Source organism: Cynocephalus volans, chromosome 1, assembly GCF_027409185.1.
Source record: "Cynocephalus volans isolate mCynVol1 chromosome 1, mCynVol1.pri, whole genome shotgun sequence".
Lineage (NCBI taxonomy): Eukaryota > Metazoa > Chordata > Mammalia > Dermoptera > Cynocephalidae > Cynocephalus > Cynocephalus volans.
The window spans coordinates 301884578-301898165 of NC_084460.1; the positions used below are offsets into that span (position 1 = coordinate 301884578).

The 13588-nt window shown below is 51.6% G+C and overlaps 1 protein-coding gene across 1 annotated transcript in view; it reads right to left on the reverse strand.

Annotated features, from left to right (window-relative positions):
* Nucleotides 1-603: 603 nt before the first annotated feature.
* The window catches only part of ANKMY1 (ankyrin repeat and MYND domain containing 1), a 58669-nt gene continuing 45684 nt past the window's right edge, over nucleotides 604-13588 (reverse strand). The window contains exons 13-17 of the mRNA XM_063086981.1: nucleotides 11976-12089; nucleotides 11499-11664; nucleotides 2598-2676; nucleotides 1414-1574; nucleotides 604-689 (exon numbers count right to left, since the gene is read on the reverse strand). Of these exons, the coding sequence (XP_062943051.1) occupies nucleotides 604-689; nucleotides 1414-1574; nucleotides 2598-2676; nucleotides 11499-11664; nucleotides 11976-12089 (606 nt within the window). The remainder of the gene's footprint in view (nucleotides 690-1413; nucleotides 1575-2597; nucleotides 2677-11498; nucleotides 11665-11975; nucleotides 12090-13588) is intronic.

Consider the following 13588-nt stretch of genomic DNA (forward strand, 5'->3'; position numbering starts at 1 on the left):
CGTGGGCAGATGCATGGGACAGCCTGGCCATCTCTGCTGAGTGGGGATGGGATGGCTGCTGTGGGCTCCTGGACAGATCATCTCTCCTCGTCCCCCAGCTTCCCTCCTTCTTGAGGACAGCCCAGCCCAAGACAGGCCCTGTGGGAGGCCAGGTGACGTCAGAAGTGAGGATGCCGGAGACACAGCCAGGGCAGATACAGGACCCCAAAGTTCAGAGGCAGAGCAGGGCACAGACTGTTAACAGCACACTGATGGGGACACTTTATTGCGAGGTCGGGAAGGAGATCGTGCCAGGACACTCAGCCTCACGGGACTCCTTCACTGAGATGCTTCCTCCACCCTCCAGGGCACATCCTCGGTCCCTGGAGGAGGAACAGGAGTGGGAGGAGGAGCGGAGGGGCCTGAGCAGGAGAAGCCTCAGGGGAGGCTCAGCCTGGGCCATTCCCCAGGAGCAGTGTGGCCGAGCCAGCGCCCCTCGGCCTGGCTCTGCGGCTGCTCAGCCATGTGACCTGGAGCCCTGCCACGGAGGGGACGAGCCCCCACCTCGGGCAGTGTGAGCTGTTTGGCGCTTACACAGCGCAGGGCATGCGACAGGTCTAAGAGTCAGCTGTGATTACTCTTCAAAGAAGGGCCTCCCAGGCCCCCAGGCCCCATCTTGGGGTCCACAAGCCAGGAGCTGCGACCAGATTCTGGGGTGCATCCCACCACGGGTGCCTGTTATTAAACGCCCCATTTTATGGAGGAGGAAACAGAGGTGAGCAGGAACGGCTCCAGGAGCGCAAGCCCATGGGTGGGGGTCCACCCAACCTCTCCCCACTCCCCACTGGGGCCCAGGCACCCAGCCAAGTCCTCGGAGAGCGGCCGTGCTGCACAGCCTTGCACCCTGCCCTGGTGTGGAGTCAGTGCCCCCGTGCCCCCCGGCTCTCCCTCTGTCATGCCATGGAGGAGAGGAGCAGAGGGCAGGGAGAAGAGGATGTTTCTAGAAGCAGATACCTGTTCATGTCTACCCTGTAGGAGACGCCTGAGAGAGCAGGCTGGAGGAGCCTTCCAGAAGCAGCCCTGAGGCCAGGTGCCCTGCCATCCAGGAGCACCAAGTCCAGCAGAGACCCCCGGTATCCAGTGGAACCCCCAGGCATCCAGGTCCCAGCTCTGGGGGCACTGGGGCCTGCCCACCTTACGGGGAGCGACCAAGCATGGTGTTGGCCCCCATGTGAAGAAGGGCTGGGCTGGCTCAGTGTCCTCCCTGCTGCCACCCCCGCCCCCAAACAGGCCCATCTGGAAATTCTAGAAAAGTGTCCTGAATCTGAAGGGATTTCAAGGGATGGTGGCAACTCCCGGGCCACCCCACAGTCCTGTGCCTTTGTCCTTAGGAATATCAGACCCCTCACTGGCCAGCCTGACACCCAGACCTACCAGTGGCCACCAGGTCACTGCACTCCTGCTTGTGGAACTCACTCCAGGCTTTGGTCTTGCAGTACTTGCTGCAGGTCAGGATCCCGTAGCAGCGGGGGCAGGGCATGAGGCGGACACCGACAGAGCGGCCGCACTGGCAGCAGAACTTGAAGAAGGGGATGCTGCAAAAGAGCCACAGTCGGCCCCGCTGAGGAGCCACTGCCTGCGCCCTGGGCCCCGCCACCCCCACCACCATCCCCAGCACAGGGTGGCCGCCACATATGGACAAAAGACCTGCAGTCCTCGTCCCGAGGATGTTCAGCACAGCATTGTTTAGAACAGGAAACCAACATGCAGGGCCCTGGAGACCACCTGAAGCCCCCAGGGGTGCTGGCCAAGTGAGCAGTGCCCCTCCACGTGGGGACATCATGTTGCTACAAACGGGGGGCCAGGGAGGCTTTCTACCCACATGGGACACGTCTGTGGGGCGCTGTTGGAGGGAGAAGCCCACTCTGCGTGCGCAGGCAGAGCCTGTGTCTGGGCGAGCCCCGCAGCCCGTGTCCTCTGCCTCAGGAGGAAGACAAGCCTCCCTTGGCCGCCCTCTCCCAAGTCACCCTTCCATTCTCTCACTCAGTCCCCCAGGGCTTACAGGAGGGTATGTCCACAGCAATAAGGCTTGGTCCCTGCTCTCCCATCCCAGAGGGGCACACCGGCATATACAGAGACTGTTGTAGAACAGCCGAGTGGGTGCAGAGCTGAGACCCCCAAAGAGAGGCCAGCGGTGCAGGGGCCAGGAGGGTGCCAGGGCGCAGGCTCAGCCATGCCAGCCAGCAGGCGAGGCCAGCGTCCACGCACCACATGGGACACCTTGGACAACAGAGCCTAGGCTTAGCCCACTCGGCCACAGTTGCCGGGATTGGAGGTGGCCACCCTCCTACAGGATCGGGAGCCCCCTTCTGAGACCCACTGAGAAGCAGCCCAGGACAGCTCCATGAGCACGCCCTGTGAACCCCTCTGCAGCCCTCATGTTGGCCCACAAGTAGGGCTGCCCAGACGAGGCCAGACAGGGACTTTGGGGTCAGACAGAGCACAGGCTGTCTGGGGAGCGGGCTGTCGGGCCAGACTCAGAAGCACTGTCCAAACCACAAGCTCCCCCCGCTCCCCGCTGCCCCCCAAGAAGAGCCCGGCACACAGACAGCACTTACTGCATCTGCTCCTCTGCGTGCGAGGCCTTGCACAGGCTGGAGCTCTTCTTTTTCAGCCTGTTGCTGGGGGTCAGCGCGACTGCATCAGAGTTAGCACGGGGGGGGGCAGGGGTCACCACCATGGACATCACCTCCTTAGGTCCTGCCAGTCAAGCCTGCCTGCACTGCAGGAGGACCCAAGCCTTTGACAGCTCCACAGCAGGTGTGAGGCAGCAGAGTGGGGCATCCACAGCCCCAGGGTAGAGGCCTCACCCTCAGCGCCCCCACGCTGCTCCATCCATGCCCACCCGTCTGCAGCCACCTGGCCATCCTGCACCTGCACCACCCACCCTGGCTCAGTGTCCCCCACCCCACACTGTACAAAGGCCACCGGGCAACTTCAGGTTTTCTCCAGCCTTGTCCACTCCCAGCCGTCTCTGGAGGAGAGTGCCTGGCTCTGCTCTCCCACAGCTGCTGGTAGGACACACAGGGGCCCCCACAACAACTGCCCAAGGCTCCTCCACGTCCCCCCACCCTCCTCTCCTTAAACAGCACATCAGTCCCCACCAGAAAGGTTGCCTAACCTCGGTTTCCCTACCACCCCTTAAGATGCAGGAACCCCACAAAGAAACACCGACCAGCGAGGAGAGAGGAGAGGGGAGCCCCTCCTTCCCCACTCATCCTTCTCTGCCCACCCAGCACCAGGGCTACTGTGCACACTGCTGGGGGTCTGTGCAGCCTCAGAACAATTGTCACGAAGGCCACACAGCAAAAATGCTGCTGGGACAGGTGACCATAAAGCAGAATTTAACAGTGGGTCTGTGCTAGTGCTTGGCTGCCAAAAATCACTTCGTAACAAAGGAGATGTGTGAAAATGAAAAGAGGGGACTTCTATATGTTTGAGCGGTGAGACTCTCTCTCTCTATTTTTTTTTTGGACCGGGAAGGGGATCCCAACCCTCGGCAGGGTGTCGACTGCACCACGCTCAGCCAGTGAGCGCACCGGCCATCCCTATATAGGATCCGAACCTGCAGCCTCGGCACTACCAGCGCTGCACTCTCCCAAGTGAGCCACGGGGCTGGCCCCTCTTTTTTTTTCTAATAACTGTTTTAAGATGTTAATCACATGCCATCCAAATCATCCATTTAAAACGTACAATCCAATGGCTTTTAGCACAACCACAGAGGTGCGCAATCATTACCACCATCAATTTTAGAAATTTTCATCACCCCAAAATGAAACCTGTAGCAAACAGCCATCACACCTAAGGCCCCATGCCCCGCAGCCCTAAGCAACCACTAATCTACTTTCTGTCTCTATGAATTTGCCTGTTCTGGAAATTTCCTGTAAATGGGATCATACACTACGTGGCCCTTCGTGCCTGGCTTCTTTCACTCAGCGCAATAGTTTCAAGGTCTGTCCATCGTAGGGACAGACCACCATCTATTTATCCATTTATCCCTCGGTGGGTACTTGTGTGGTTTTCGACTCTGGGCTGCTAGGAATCACGCTGCTCTAAGCACAGGCATGCAAGCTTTCGTGTGGACGTGCATCTTCACTTCCCTTGGGTACACAGCTAGGAGTGGAGTGGCTGTGTCAAATGATAACTCCATGTTTAACATTTTGAGGAGCTGCCAGACTGCTTCCCGAAACGCTGCACGTTACAAGGGTTCTGACTTCCCCACACCCTCCCCAACACCTGTCATTATTTACTTTTTGGTTACAACCATCCTTGTGGGTATGAAGTGGTCTCAGTGTGGCTTGATTCACGTCTCCCTCATGGCTGGTGATGTTGAGCCATCTGGGCCTGGGTTTCTCTTCGTTGGGACATTTTTGATGGCTTATTCAATCTCTTGTTATAGATGTTCACATTTTTTATTTTCTCTTCTGTAAGCTTTGGTTGTTTGTGTGTTTTCAGCAGCTTATTCATTTCATCTAGGTGACCCATTTGTTTACACATGACTGTTCACACTATTCTCTCATAATCCTTTACTTCTGTAAGGTAGTAACGTCCCCTCTTTCACTTCTTTTTTTTTTTTTTCCCCCTGACCAGTAAGGGGATCGCAATCCTCGGCACAGTGTGGTCTGCACCAAGCTCAGCCAGTGAGCGCACCGGCCATCCCTACATAGGATCCGAACCTGCGGCCTCGGCGCTACCAGCGCTGCACTCTCCCGAGTGAGCCACGGGGCCGGCCCCCCTTTCACTTCTGATTTAAGTAAATTGAGTCTCTGCTTTTTCTTGATCAGTCTGGCCAAAGTTAGTTTTGCTGACTTTTCCAACGAGCCAACTTTGGATGGCATCAATTTTTTCCATTGTTTTTCTCTGTTTAATTAATATTTGCTCTAATCTTAATTAATTAATTGAGCTTACCTTAGGTTTAACTTGCTCTTCTGTTCCCCACTTTTTAAGGTAGAAGGTTATTGACTGAGATATTTCTTCTTTTTAATATGGGCACTTATAGCTATAAACTTCCCTGTAAGTACGGCATTAGCTGCATCCCATAAGTGTTGTGCCTTCTTTTTAATTCTTATCAAAGTATGTCTAATTTCCCTTTTAATTTCTTCTTTGACTTATTGGTTATTTAGGACTGTGTTGATTTATATGAGTTTCCACAAATTATTTGTTATTCATTTCTAATTTCCTTCTACTGTGGTCAGAGTATATAAAGTTTATTATTTCTACCCTTCCAAATTTATTAATTTCTTTGATGACCTACAGATGGTATGTCCTTGAGAATGTCCCAAGTGCACTTGAGAAGAACGGGTATCCTGTCGTTGCTGGGTGGAGTGTCCTGTAGAGCCGTGAGGTCTACCGGGCATACGGCATTGTTCAACCTTCTATTTCCCTGGGGATCTTCTCCTAGTTTTTCTATCAGTTACTGAAAGCAGAGAATTAACTCCTCCAACCATTATTGTTGAACTGTTTCTCCCATTATTTCCATCAGTTTTTGCTCCATGTGTTCGGGTGCCTGTCATTAGGTGCATATTAATTTATAATCGTTATATCTTCCTGACTGATCCTTTTATCATTATAAAATGACCCTCTTTATCACGTTTTGTTTTAAAGTCTATTTTGTCTGATGTGTTGTGATTGCTATTTCCATGATACGTGTTTTTTGCATCCTTTTGCTTTCAGTCTATTTGTGTCATTGACTGTAAGATGTGTCTCCTGTGGACAGTGTATAGACGGGTCTGTGCTTTCCCGGGTGTTTACTCCGCCTCGTGATTGGGTTGCTCAATCCACCCACATTTAATGTTATTGATAGAGCTGCATTTATGTTTGCTATTTTACACTTTGTTTTCTGTGTTTTTTTGTTCCTCTCTTCCTCCTTTACTCTTTTATTTTGCATGAAGTGAATTCTTTTTAATGTAACACTTCAATTTCTCTAATAATTTTAAACTTTTTAGTTATTTTTCTTAGTAGTTGCTTTAGGGTTTACCATATGAATCTTTTTTTTTTTTTGTCGTTTTGTGACCGGTAAGGGGATTGCAACCCTTGGCTTGGTGTCGCCTGAACCGCGCTCAGCCAGTGAGCGCACCGGCCATTCCTATATAGGAACCGAACCCACGGCAGGAGCGCCACTGCGCTCCCAAGCGCTGCACTCTCCCGAGTGCGCCACGGGGCCGGCCCTACCATATGAATCTTGACGTATCATAACAAGCTTCAGACCTATACTAAGTTAATTCCAGTGATATACAAAAAAAGTTACATAGCTCTATTGTCTTTTCACCTTTTTTGTGATATTACTGTCATACATATTACATCTATAAAGGTTACAAGCCCAACATTACAAGGTTGTGATTATTATTTTATATAATCCTAAGTATTTTAAAGAAGCTGAGAGAAGGAAAAAGGAAAGGATATATTTATAGTTTTTGTTATGTTGACTTACTTATCATCTCTGAATCTCTTTATTTCTTCTTCTCAATTACCATTTGGAGTAATTTCTTACCACAATAGACCTTTCCTCCTACCTATTTCCTTTGTACTGTTATTGGCAAATATACTACATTTCTATATGTTAGGAGCTCACATATACATACACAATGCATACATATACACCCACATATATATACACTGCTACAAATTCCTATACGAATTACTTACACATAAACCAACAAATTGCTTTTTAAATCAGTTAAAAGAAGAAGAAAGAAGAAACAAGCATGCGCACTGCTGTCGGTAAGCGCCTCTGCCAGTGCTCCTCCTTTATGTGTATTGGATCTCCATCTGAAGTCACTTGCTTTCAGAAAACCTTTAGTACTTCTTGTAAGGCAGGGCTACAGCAACAGATTCTCACAGGTTTCTGTTTATCTGAAAATGTCTTCACTTCACCTTCATTTTTGAGATTAGCTTTGCTGGCTATAGACCTCTCCGTGGACAGCTTATCTCTTTGAGCACCTTGAACGTGACCTCACCCTGCCTCTGGCCTCCACTTCTCTTGCCAAGAGGCCGGCCGTTTATCTCACTGGGATTCCCACGTACATTATGAGTTGTTTTTCTTTTGCTGCTTTCTGGTTTTCTCCTTGTCTTTGACTTTCAGCATTTTAACTATGACGTGTCTGTTTTATAGCTATCTTTGTGTTTATCCTACTTGGGAGGTCATCGACCTTCCTGAATAGATAGATCGATGTTTTTAAACACATTTGGGAAGTTTTCATCCACCATTTCTTTGAGTATTTTTCCTGCTCATTTCTCTCTCACCTCTGCCCTGGTTCCAGTTATGCATCTACCAGTGTGCTCGATGGTGTCCACTCTTCTCTTATGATCTGTTTCAGTCTTTTCTCTCTCTCAGTAGTTCCCACAGTCACTCTGGGATGACAGTGTTTTGTGCAGGGTCCTTTCTGACTCTCTCCTTTCCTGACCACACCGGCTGTTTTAGTTCCGATAACTGCTGGCTGCTTGCTCATAGTTTTCAACAGTGCCCTGGGGCATAAGGTGCTCCATGAACTGATCCAATCAAATCAGGGCCTGCTGAAGAGATAGTTCCTGAGGTCAGTGTTTGAGATTTGTTCTGACCACAAGAGGGCTCCTCCCAGCTATCTCCCCAGTTTGCTCTAGCAACTAGGCAGATGACAGTTTCACCTACATCTCCCATGAGTCTGTCAATCTTTCTGCAATTGCCTTCACAACCTCCAGTGATCCTGAGTGCACCATTAGACTTGAACTTCTCCAAACTCTGTTGCCAACGAAGTCACTTCCTTTGGGATGAGACACAGAGCTCTCTGTTTTATGGTGTGCTTCTCCTCTGGGTAGTTCTCTGAGCCATGGTTCCAGAGCTGGTGATGGAGACAATGACACATTTTTCTCTTAGTGACACTGCCACTTTAGGAGCTGAGCACACAGTAGAAGAAGAGAAGTAGCCTCAGGTCTTCTCAGTTTGCCTCTCTCTGAGTGAAACCTTGTCTTCTTAGCTGGGGCAAGGGTGATCAAGACCCAATATTCTCAGCTGCACTGCATGGAAGGTTGAACCTCTGTCCTGCAAACGGGGGCTGAGCATGAGAATGGATTCCCCACCTCCTGGCACATTGGCGGCACATCAAGTCTGGAACTTAGCCTCAGCAACAGGAAGCCAGGGGAACAAAGACAATTATTGACATCTACCCTCCTGGAAAGATAGCCCTCTTCTCGGGGATGTTTTTGACCCAGTCTGGAGTTTCTACCTCCCTGAGCTGGGAGGGTGAAAGGGGTGAGTCTTGGTTTAATACCACAGACCCCCTCTGTTCTTATTGAGATTTTAAAGATTTTCTTGAACAAATTTTTTTATATGCCGCACACTCTTTGGACCATTTACTAAGTAAGACTTTAAATGGTTGGGTTTTTTTTAAATTTTATTTTATAATTTTCAACTGTATTGCTGGGGAGTGGGCCTACAGACCACCTCCTGCTGCCACGCCAAAAGTAGAAGCTATACATATTGTTTTACACAATTGCTGCCTCAATCAGATGAGAGAAGAAAAAAGAAAAAATGCGCACGTATACTGTCTTGTGTAATGATATTTGCTGCTGCTCTTTGTGTGGATTTGAATTTCCATCTGGAGTTACCTGCTTTCAGTCTGAAGAACTCCCTTTAGAATTTTTTGTAAGGCCGGTCTGCTAGCAATGAATTCTCTCAGCTTTTATCTGGGAATATTTTCATTGCCTTTGTTTTTTAAAGGAAGTTTTGCTGGATGTAAGAATCTTGGTCGGTAGTTGTTTCTGAAGAGAAGTCAACTGTGAATCCTACAGGGGCTCCCCTGTGTGTAATGAGCTATTCTTCTCTTGCTGCTCTGCAGGTTTTCTCCTGGTCCTTGGCTTTCTGAAATTTTACTAATAACATATCTGTTTGCAGGTCTTTCACATTTATCCTACTTGGAATTTGTTTATCTTCTAAGATGTACAGCTCAACCTCCCCCGCACATCTGTCAAGTTTCCAGCCAGTGTTTCTTCAGGTGGTCTCCTGATGCTTCCTGCCCTCACGTCCTCTGCCCGTGTCACCACACACGTGATGACGTGCTCAGTGGTGGCCCACCGTCTTCAAGGCTCTGTTCGTTTTTCTTCCTTCTTCCTTCTCTCTTTTCTCCAAATAGCGTCATCTCTATCAATTGATCCCCAACTTTGCTGATTCCTCTAGCCTGCCAATGCTGGGCCCCTCTAGTGAACTTTTCCATTTTGGTGATTGTACTGATTTTGAACTCCATAATTTCTCCTTAGTTTATTTTAAAATAATTTCTGTCTCTTTATTGACAGTCTCTACTTGATGAGACTCTGCCTTCACAGCTTCTCTCCCTTGGTCCATCACAGTTTCCTCTGGTGCTTTGAGCACATTTACAGTGCTTCCCTTGCAGTCTTTCTCTGCTGAATCTGACCTCTGGTCTCTCACCGGTGGTTTCTGTGCATGTGTCACACTTTCCCCTTTCTTTGGTGTCTCACAATTATGTGTTGAAAACTACATTTCAGAGAATATACAGTCGCAGCTCCAGGGGCTGATGCCTGCCCACCCCCAGGCTTGTGACTGCTGTTTGCTTGTTTCGTGATCGGGTTCATCTTGTGCAGTCTGTCCTCCCCCGCCCCACCCCTCTTCCAAGTGAAGCTCCTGACGGTGCTCCTCATGGGGTGCAGCCTTGGGTACGCCCCAGTCACTCTGGGGTGAACAGTGTTTGGGCAGAGATCTCTTTGACTGCCTTTTTTCATAACCATACCCAGATATTAGCTCCACTAATTGCAGGCTGATTGCTTTATTGCTTTCAAAAATGTCCTGGCACATAAAGTGCTCCTCAGACTGATCCAAACTAGGGCTGTTTGAAGGGAAAGTCCCTGAGGTCAGTGTCTGAGATTAGTTCTGACCCCTGCACTCTCTTTCCCAGCAACTATCCATCTCATAGTCCAGCCTGTATCTCCAAGGAATGTACCAGTCTCCTCCCAGCTGCCTTTCGCCATTAGGCTTGAACCCAGTCTACTGAAGCTGAAGGTAGTTTCTTTGTGATGAGATTTGAAACTGGCTGTTTTATGATATGGCTTTCCCCTGGGCAGAGTCTCTGGCCTAGGTTCTGAAGCTGGGGGGTGGGGGAACGATGGCATGGTTCTCTGTGAGTGACAGCCCATTTTAGGCCCCAACCTCTGATGGGAGGGAGGAGGCAGTAGGCTCAGATCGTCTCACCTTGCCTTCCCCAGCTTGGATACGCTGCCTGTGAGCTGGTGAAGGAGCAGTAGAGCCCCGGTATTCCCAGAGGCACCATGCCATACCCAAGGTAGCACGTGCATCCCACAGCGGGGGCTGTGCACAGACAGAGGCCTCACCTCTCAGCACACTGGCAGGAACTTGGTCTTAGCAGCAGGTGCAGCTGTGTGTGTGGTGGGTGGGAATATGGGGTAGGGTGGGGAGGGGGTAATCTTATGTTTGTGTCAGGGGAGGTCAGTATGTGGGAGGATGAATGTATGGGAGTGGTTATGGGTTGTGTGCATATGTGAGTTAGGCGGATGGGTGTGGCAGTGGGTGGGTTGGTACATGCATGAGGGGTTGTCAGATGGTGGGTGTAGAGGGGGTGGAGGGTTTTCATGGGTGGGTGGGCACCTAGTGTGTATGATAGCATCTATGTGGGTTCTGGGGGGATGGATGTGGGGTGTCAGAATGTGCATGGAGTGGAGGTGGGGGGCTGGGTGGGGGCATATGGGCATGTGTGGGTGGGTTAATATGTGTGCAGGGGATTGGGACGTGAGGTATTTACGTGTGTGGGGGTGTGAGTACGCAGACGTGTGCCAGTGGGTGGTGTGTGTGATGGGTTGTTGCATAGGAGTGACTGCATGAGGGGGTGGGTGGGCTTCTCTGTGTGTGTGAGGTGGGGGTAGGGGCAGGTGGCTATTGTGTGCATATGGCTGGGTACCTGGATGTGTGAAGGGGTGTGGGATTGGGGATGGGTGTGGGATGGGTGTAAGTGGGGGCTGAGTGGGAGGTACATGTTTTCCATACATGAGTGTGGGTGAAGGGGTGAGGGTGCAGTGGGTATGGGGGCAGGGGGTGGGCTGTGTAGGCGGCATGTGAACATGCAGTCAGCACTGCCCCGTGGGGCTCAGGCCCACCTGTCCCTGGCACTGCACAGCACAGTGCTCCTGGACAGTCTCCTGCAGTGGAGCTGAGGCCTTTCCTGGGCATGGGGCCCTCTGGTGTGGGTCCTGGTCCTAGGCCACCAACTTCTCCTCCCAGGCACTTCACCCCAACTGGGACCCCTCTCCTCAATCTCTCCTGCATGACCTCCTTGGAGAGTAGGACACACATGGGCCAGCAGACCCCAGCCCAGAAGGTAGACCCCAGCCCAGTGGCAGGAAAGGTCACCCTCGTGCCCCCTCCCTGGACCGCCCCTCCACAGAGCTTCAGGGAGCCCAGCGCCAGGCCCCAGGCTGAAATCTCAGTCCACCTGACGGACCAGAGCAGGCCCACCCACCTCTCTTGCTCAGGTACAGCTGCACCTTGTCCCACTGGCCCTCCCTGGCGAAGACGGCCTGCCGCAGCTTCAGGCCCATGTACTCCAGGAGCTTCTTCCGGGCCAGGAACGTCTCCCGCTCGGCCGGCATCAGCGTGTGGAAGGGGCTGTGGGCGATCTTCCGGTCCTGCAGCAAAGCGCAGGGGTCGCTGGCTGGGACCTCGGGGGCCGCCCTGCCCACCCCGCCCATCACTGCGGAGTGACCCTGGGTGAGCTGCCCCTCTCCGTTCTCGGTGACCAACGCACAAGGCGGCGCACACAGCACATGCTGGGCACCACGGGCAGGTTTTCCTCTCCCGATGACAAGGGGCTGGCTTCACTGAGAGGCATGAAGGACCTTTAGCCGAGTTTTGCCCTAGAGAAGCCAAGGCCCCAGCGGGGTCCTTCTTGTGACACAGGCTCCACCTTCCGTCACCACTGAGAGGCTCAAAGCCATACCTGGTAGAATCTGAAATAGCCGTAGTCAACAGCTGTGCCCACAGCCACGTTGTCCCCTTGTGTGAGCGTTACAGGCCTCAGGATGTCAGCCCCATGGCTAATGAGCTGGTCAATCTGTGGAGAACAGAACCACATCAAACAAAAGGCAAGGACGCCCCGGCCACCAGGAGGTGGTGGAAGCACCGCCCAGAGGAGGGATTGGAACCCATGCTGTGACCCAGGTCATGAGGTAGATGGCAGGAGGGCAGCTGATGGCAGGAGCCCAAGGGAGCTGTCACTACCTGCACTCCCCCGAGGCCATCCTTGCAGGTGTGCAGGAGTCAGCAAGAGGGACAGCGCAGACAGGGCCAACCTCATGGACAAGGAGTCAGGATTGAGCCTCATTATAACAACGTCACAGAGAAGGCAAGGGGGGTCACTCTGAGGGGAGCCCTCCCTGACACCCCACACACACAACTCCACGGAACTTCACCCACGTCTGTTGACGTCTGGTACAATCCCAGTCCCCCCAGATGGCAGGAGATATGAAGGCAGGCGCAGAGGCTCTTGTTCTTTATGAGATCCTATCCCAATACACTCACGGGGGGCACTCCATGAGACAGTGTGTACAGGAGTGCATGTGAAAGTGTGGGTGGGCACGAGCATGTGCACAGACGTGTGTATGTGTGCATGCGTGAATGTGCATGCATGTGTGAGTGTGTGCGTGACTTCTGGCAAACACACCATAACGAGGTGCTCTGGCTAAGACTCACCTCTATTCCACTCAGAGCCAGTGGCACCTAACAGAGGCCCTGCCTGACAAGCGAGACCACAAGACCAGATGGGTTTGGTGCAGCCCAGTGAGAATGGATGAAAACCGGGCGTGGTCTGCAGGGTGTTCACTGGTTGGTGTCCGGTTTATTTGCTAACCAAGTGCAAGTGTTACTGACAGACCAGGCTTGGCTCACAGTCTTGCACTAAATAAATGACTCAAAAGTCCAAAAGATGATGCAAATATTGGAAGGTTTATTAAGAAAACAAAGAGAAAAGAGGAACAGTAGGGTCCAGTTTATCCTAGTCCCAATTAGTGAGGCCAACCTATTCCGCTTAATAGATCTGCAACATAACCAGTGCCACTTTAGACAAGCCCAAGTACAAAATGGCGCTTCCCACCTCCTCCCCTCCCCTCCCCCGTTCCCCTTATGAGAAGCCTCCCGACTTAAACAGAAACCCCTTTTGCTTCCGCAAGGACGCAGTTCTCCACCCCAATCCACATTAGCATAATGCCCCTCCTTGATGGTATCAACCAGCCCTTGGTGGCTCTACCACCCCCACATCTGGTGCTGTCCACCATTTTCAGGGCAGCCCTGGGCTGCCTGCCACTCTGAGCACAGTCCAGCAGATTTCTTTCTTTAATAAAGCTTGAACGGTACCCGGCATTTCAGCTCACTTTCTTTCACCGCTGACACAGCAACTGATAAAAGCAGTTCTCCCACTGTTGTCGGCACAAACAAGAAAAATGCTGACTAGATTTAAATCAGAGAAACAAAGCATAACCAGGAGCTCTCCAGGGTGCACCTATACAAACAGCAGAAGAGGGGTCAGAAAATCAGAAACAAAGCACAGCCAGGAGC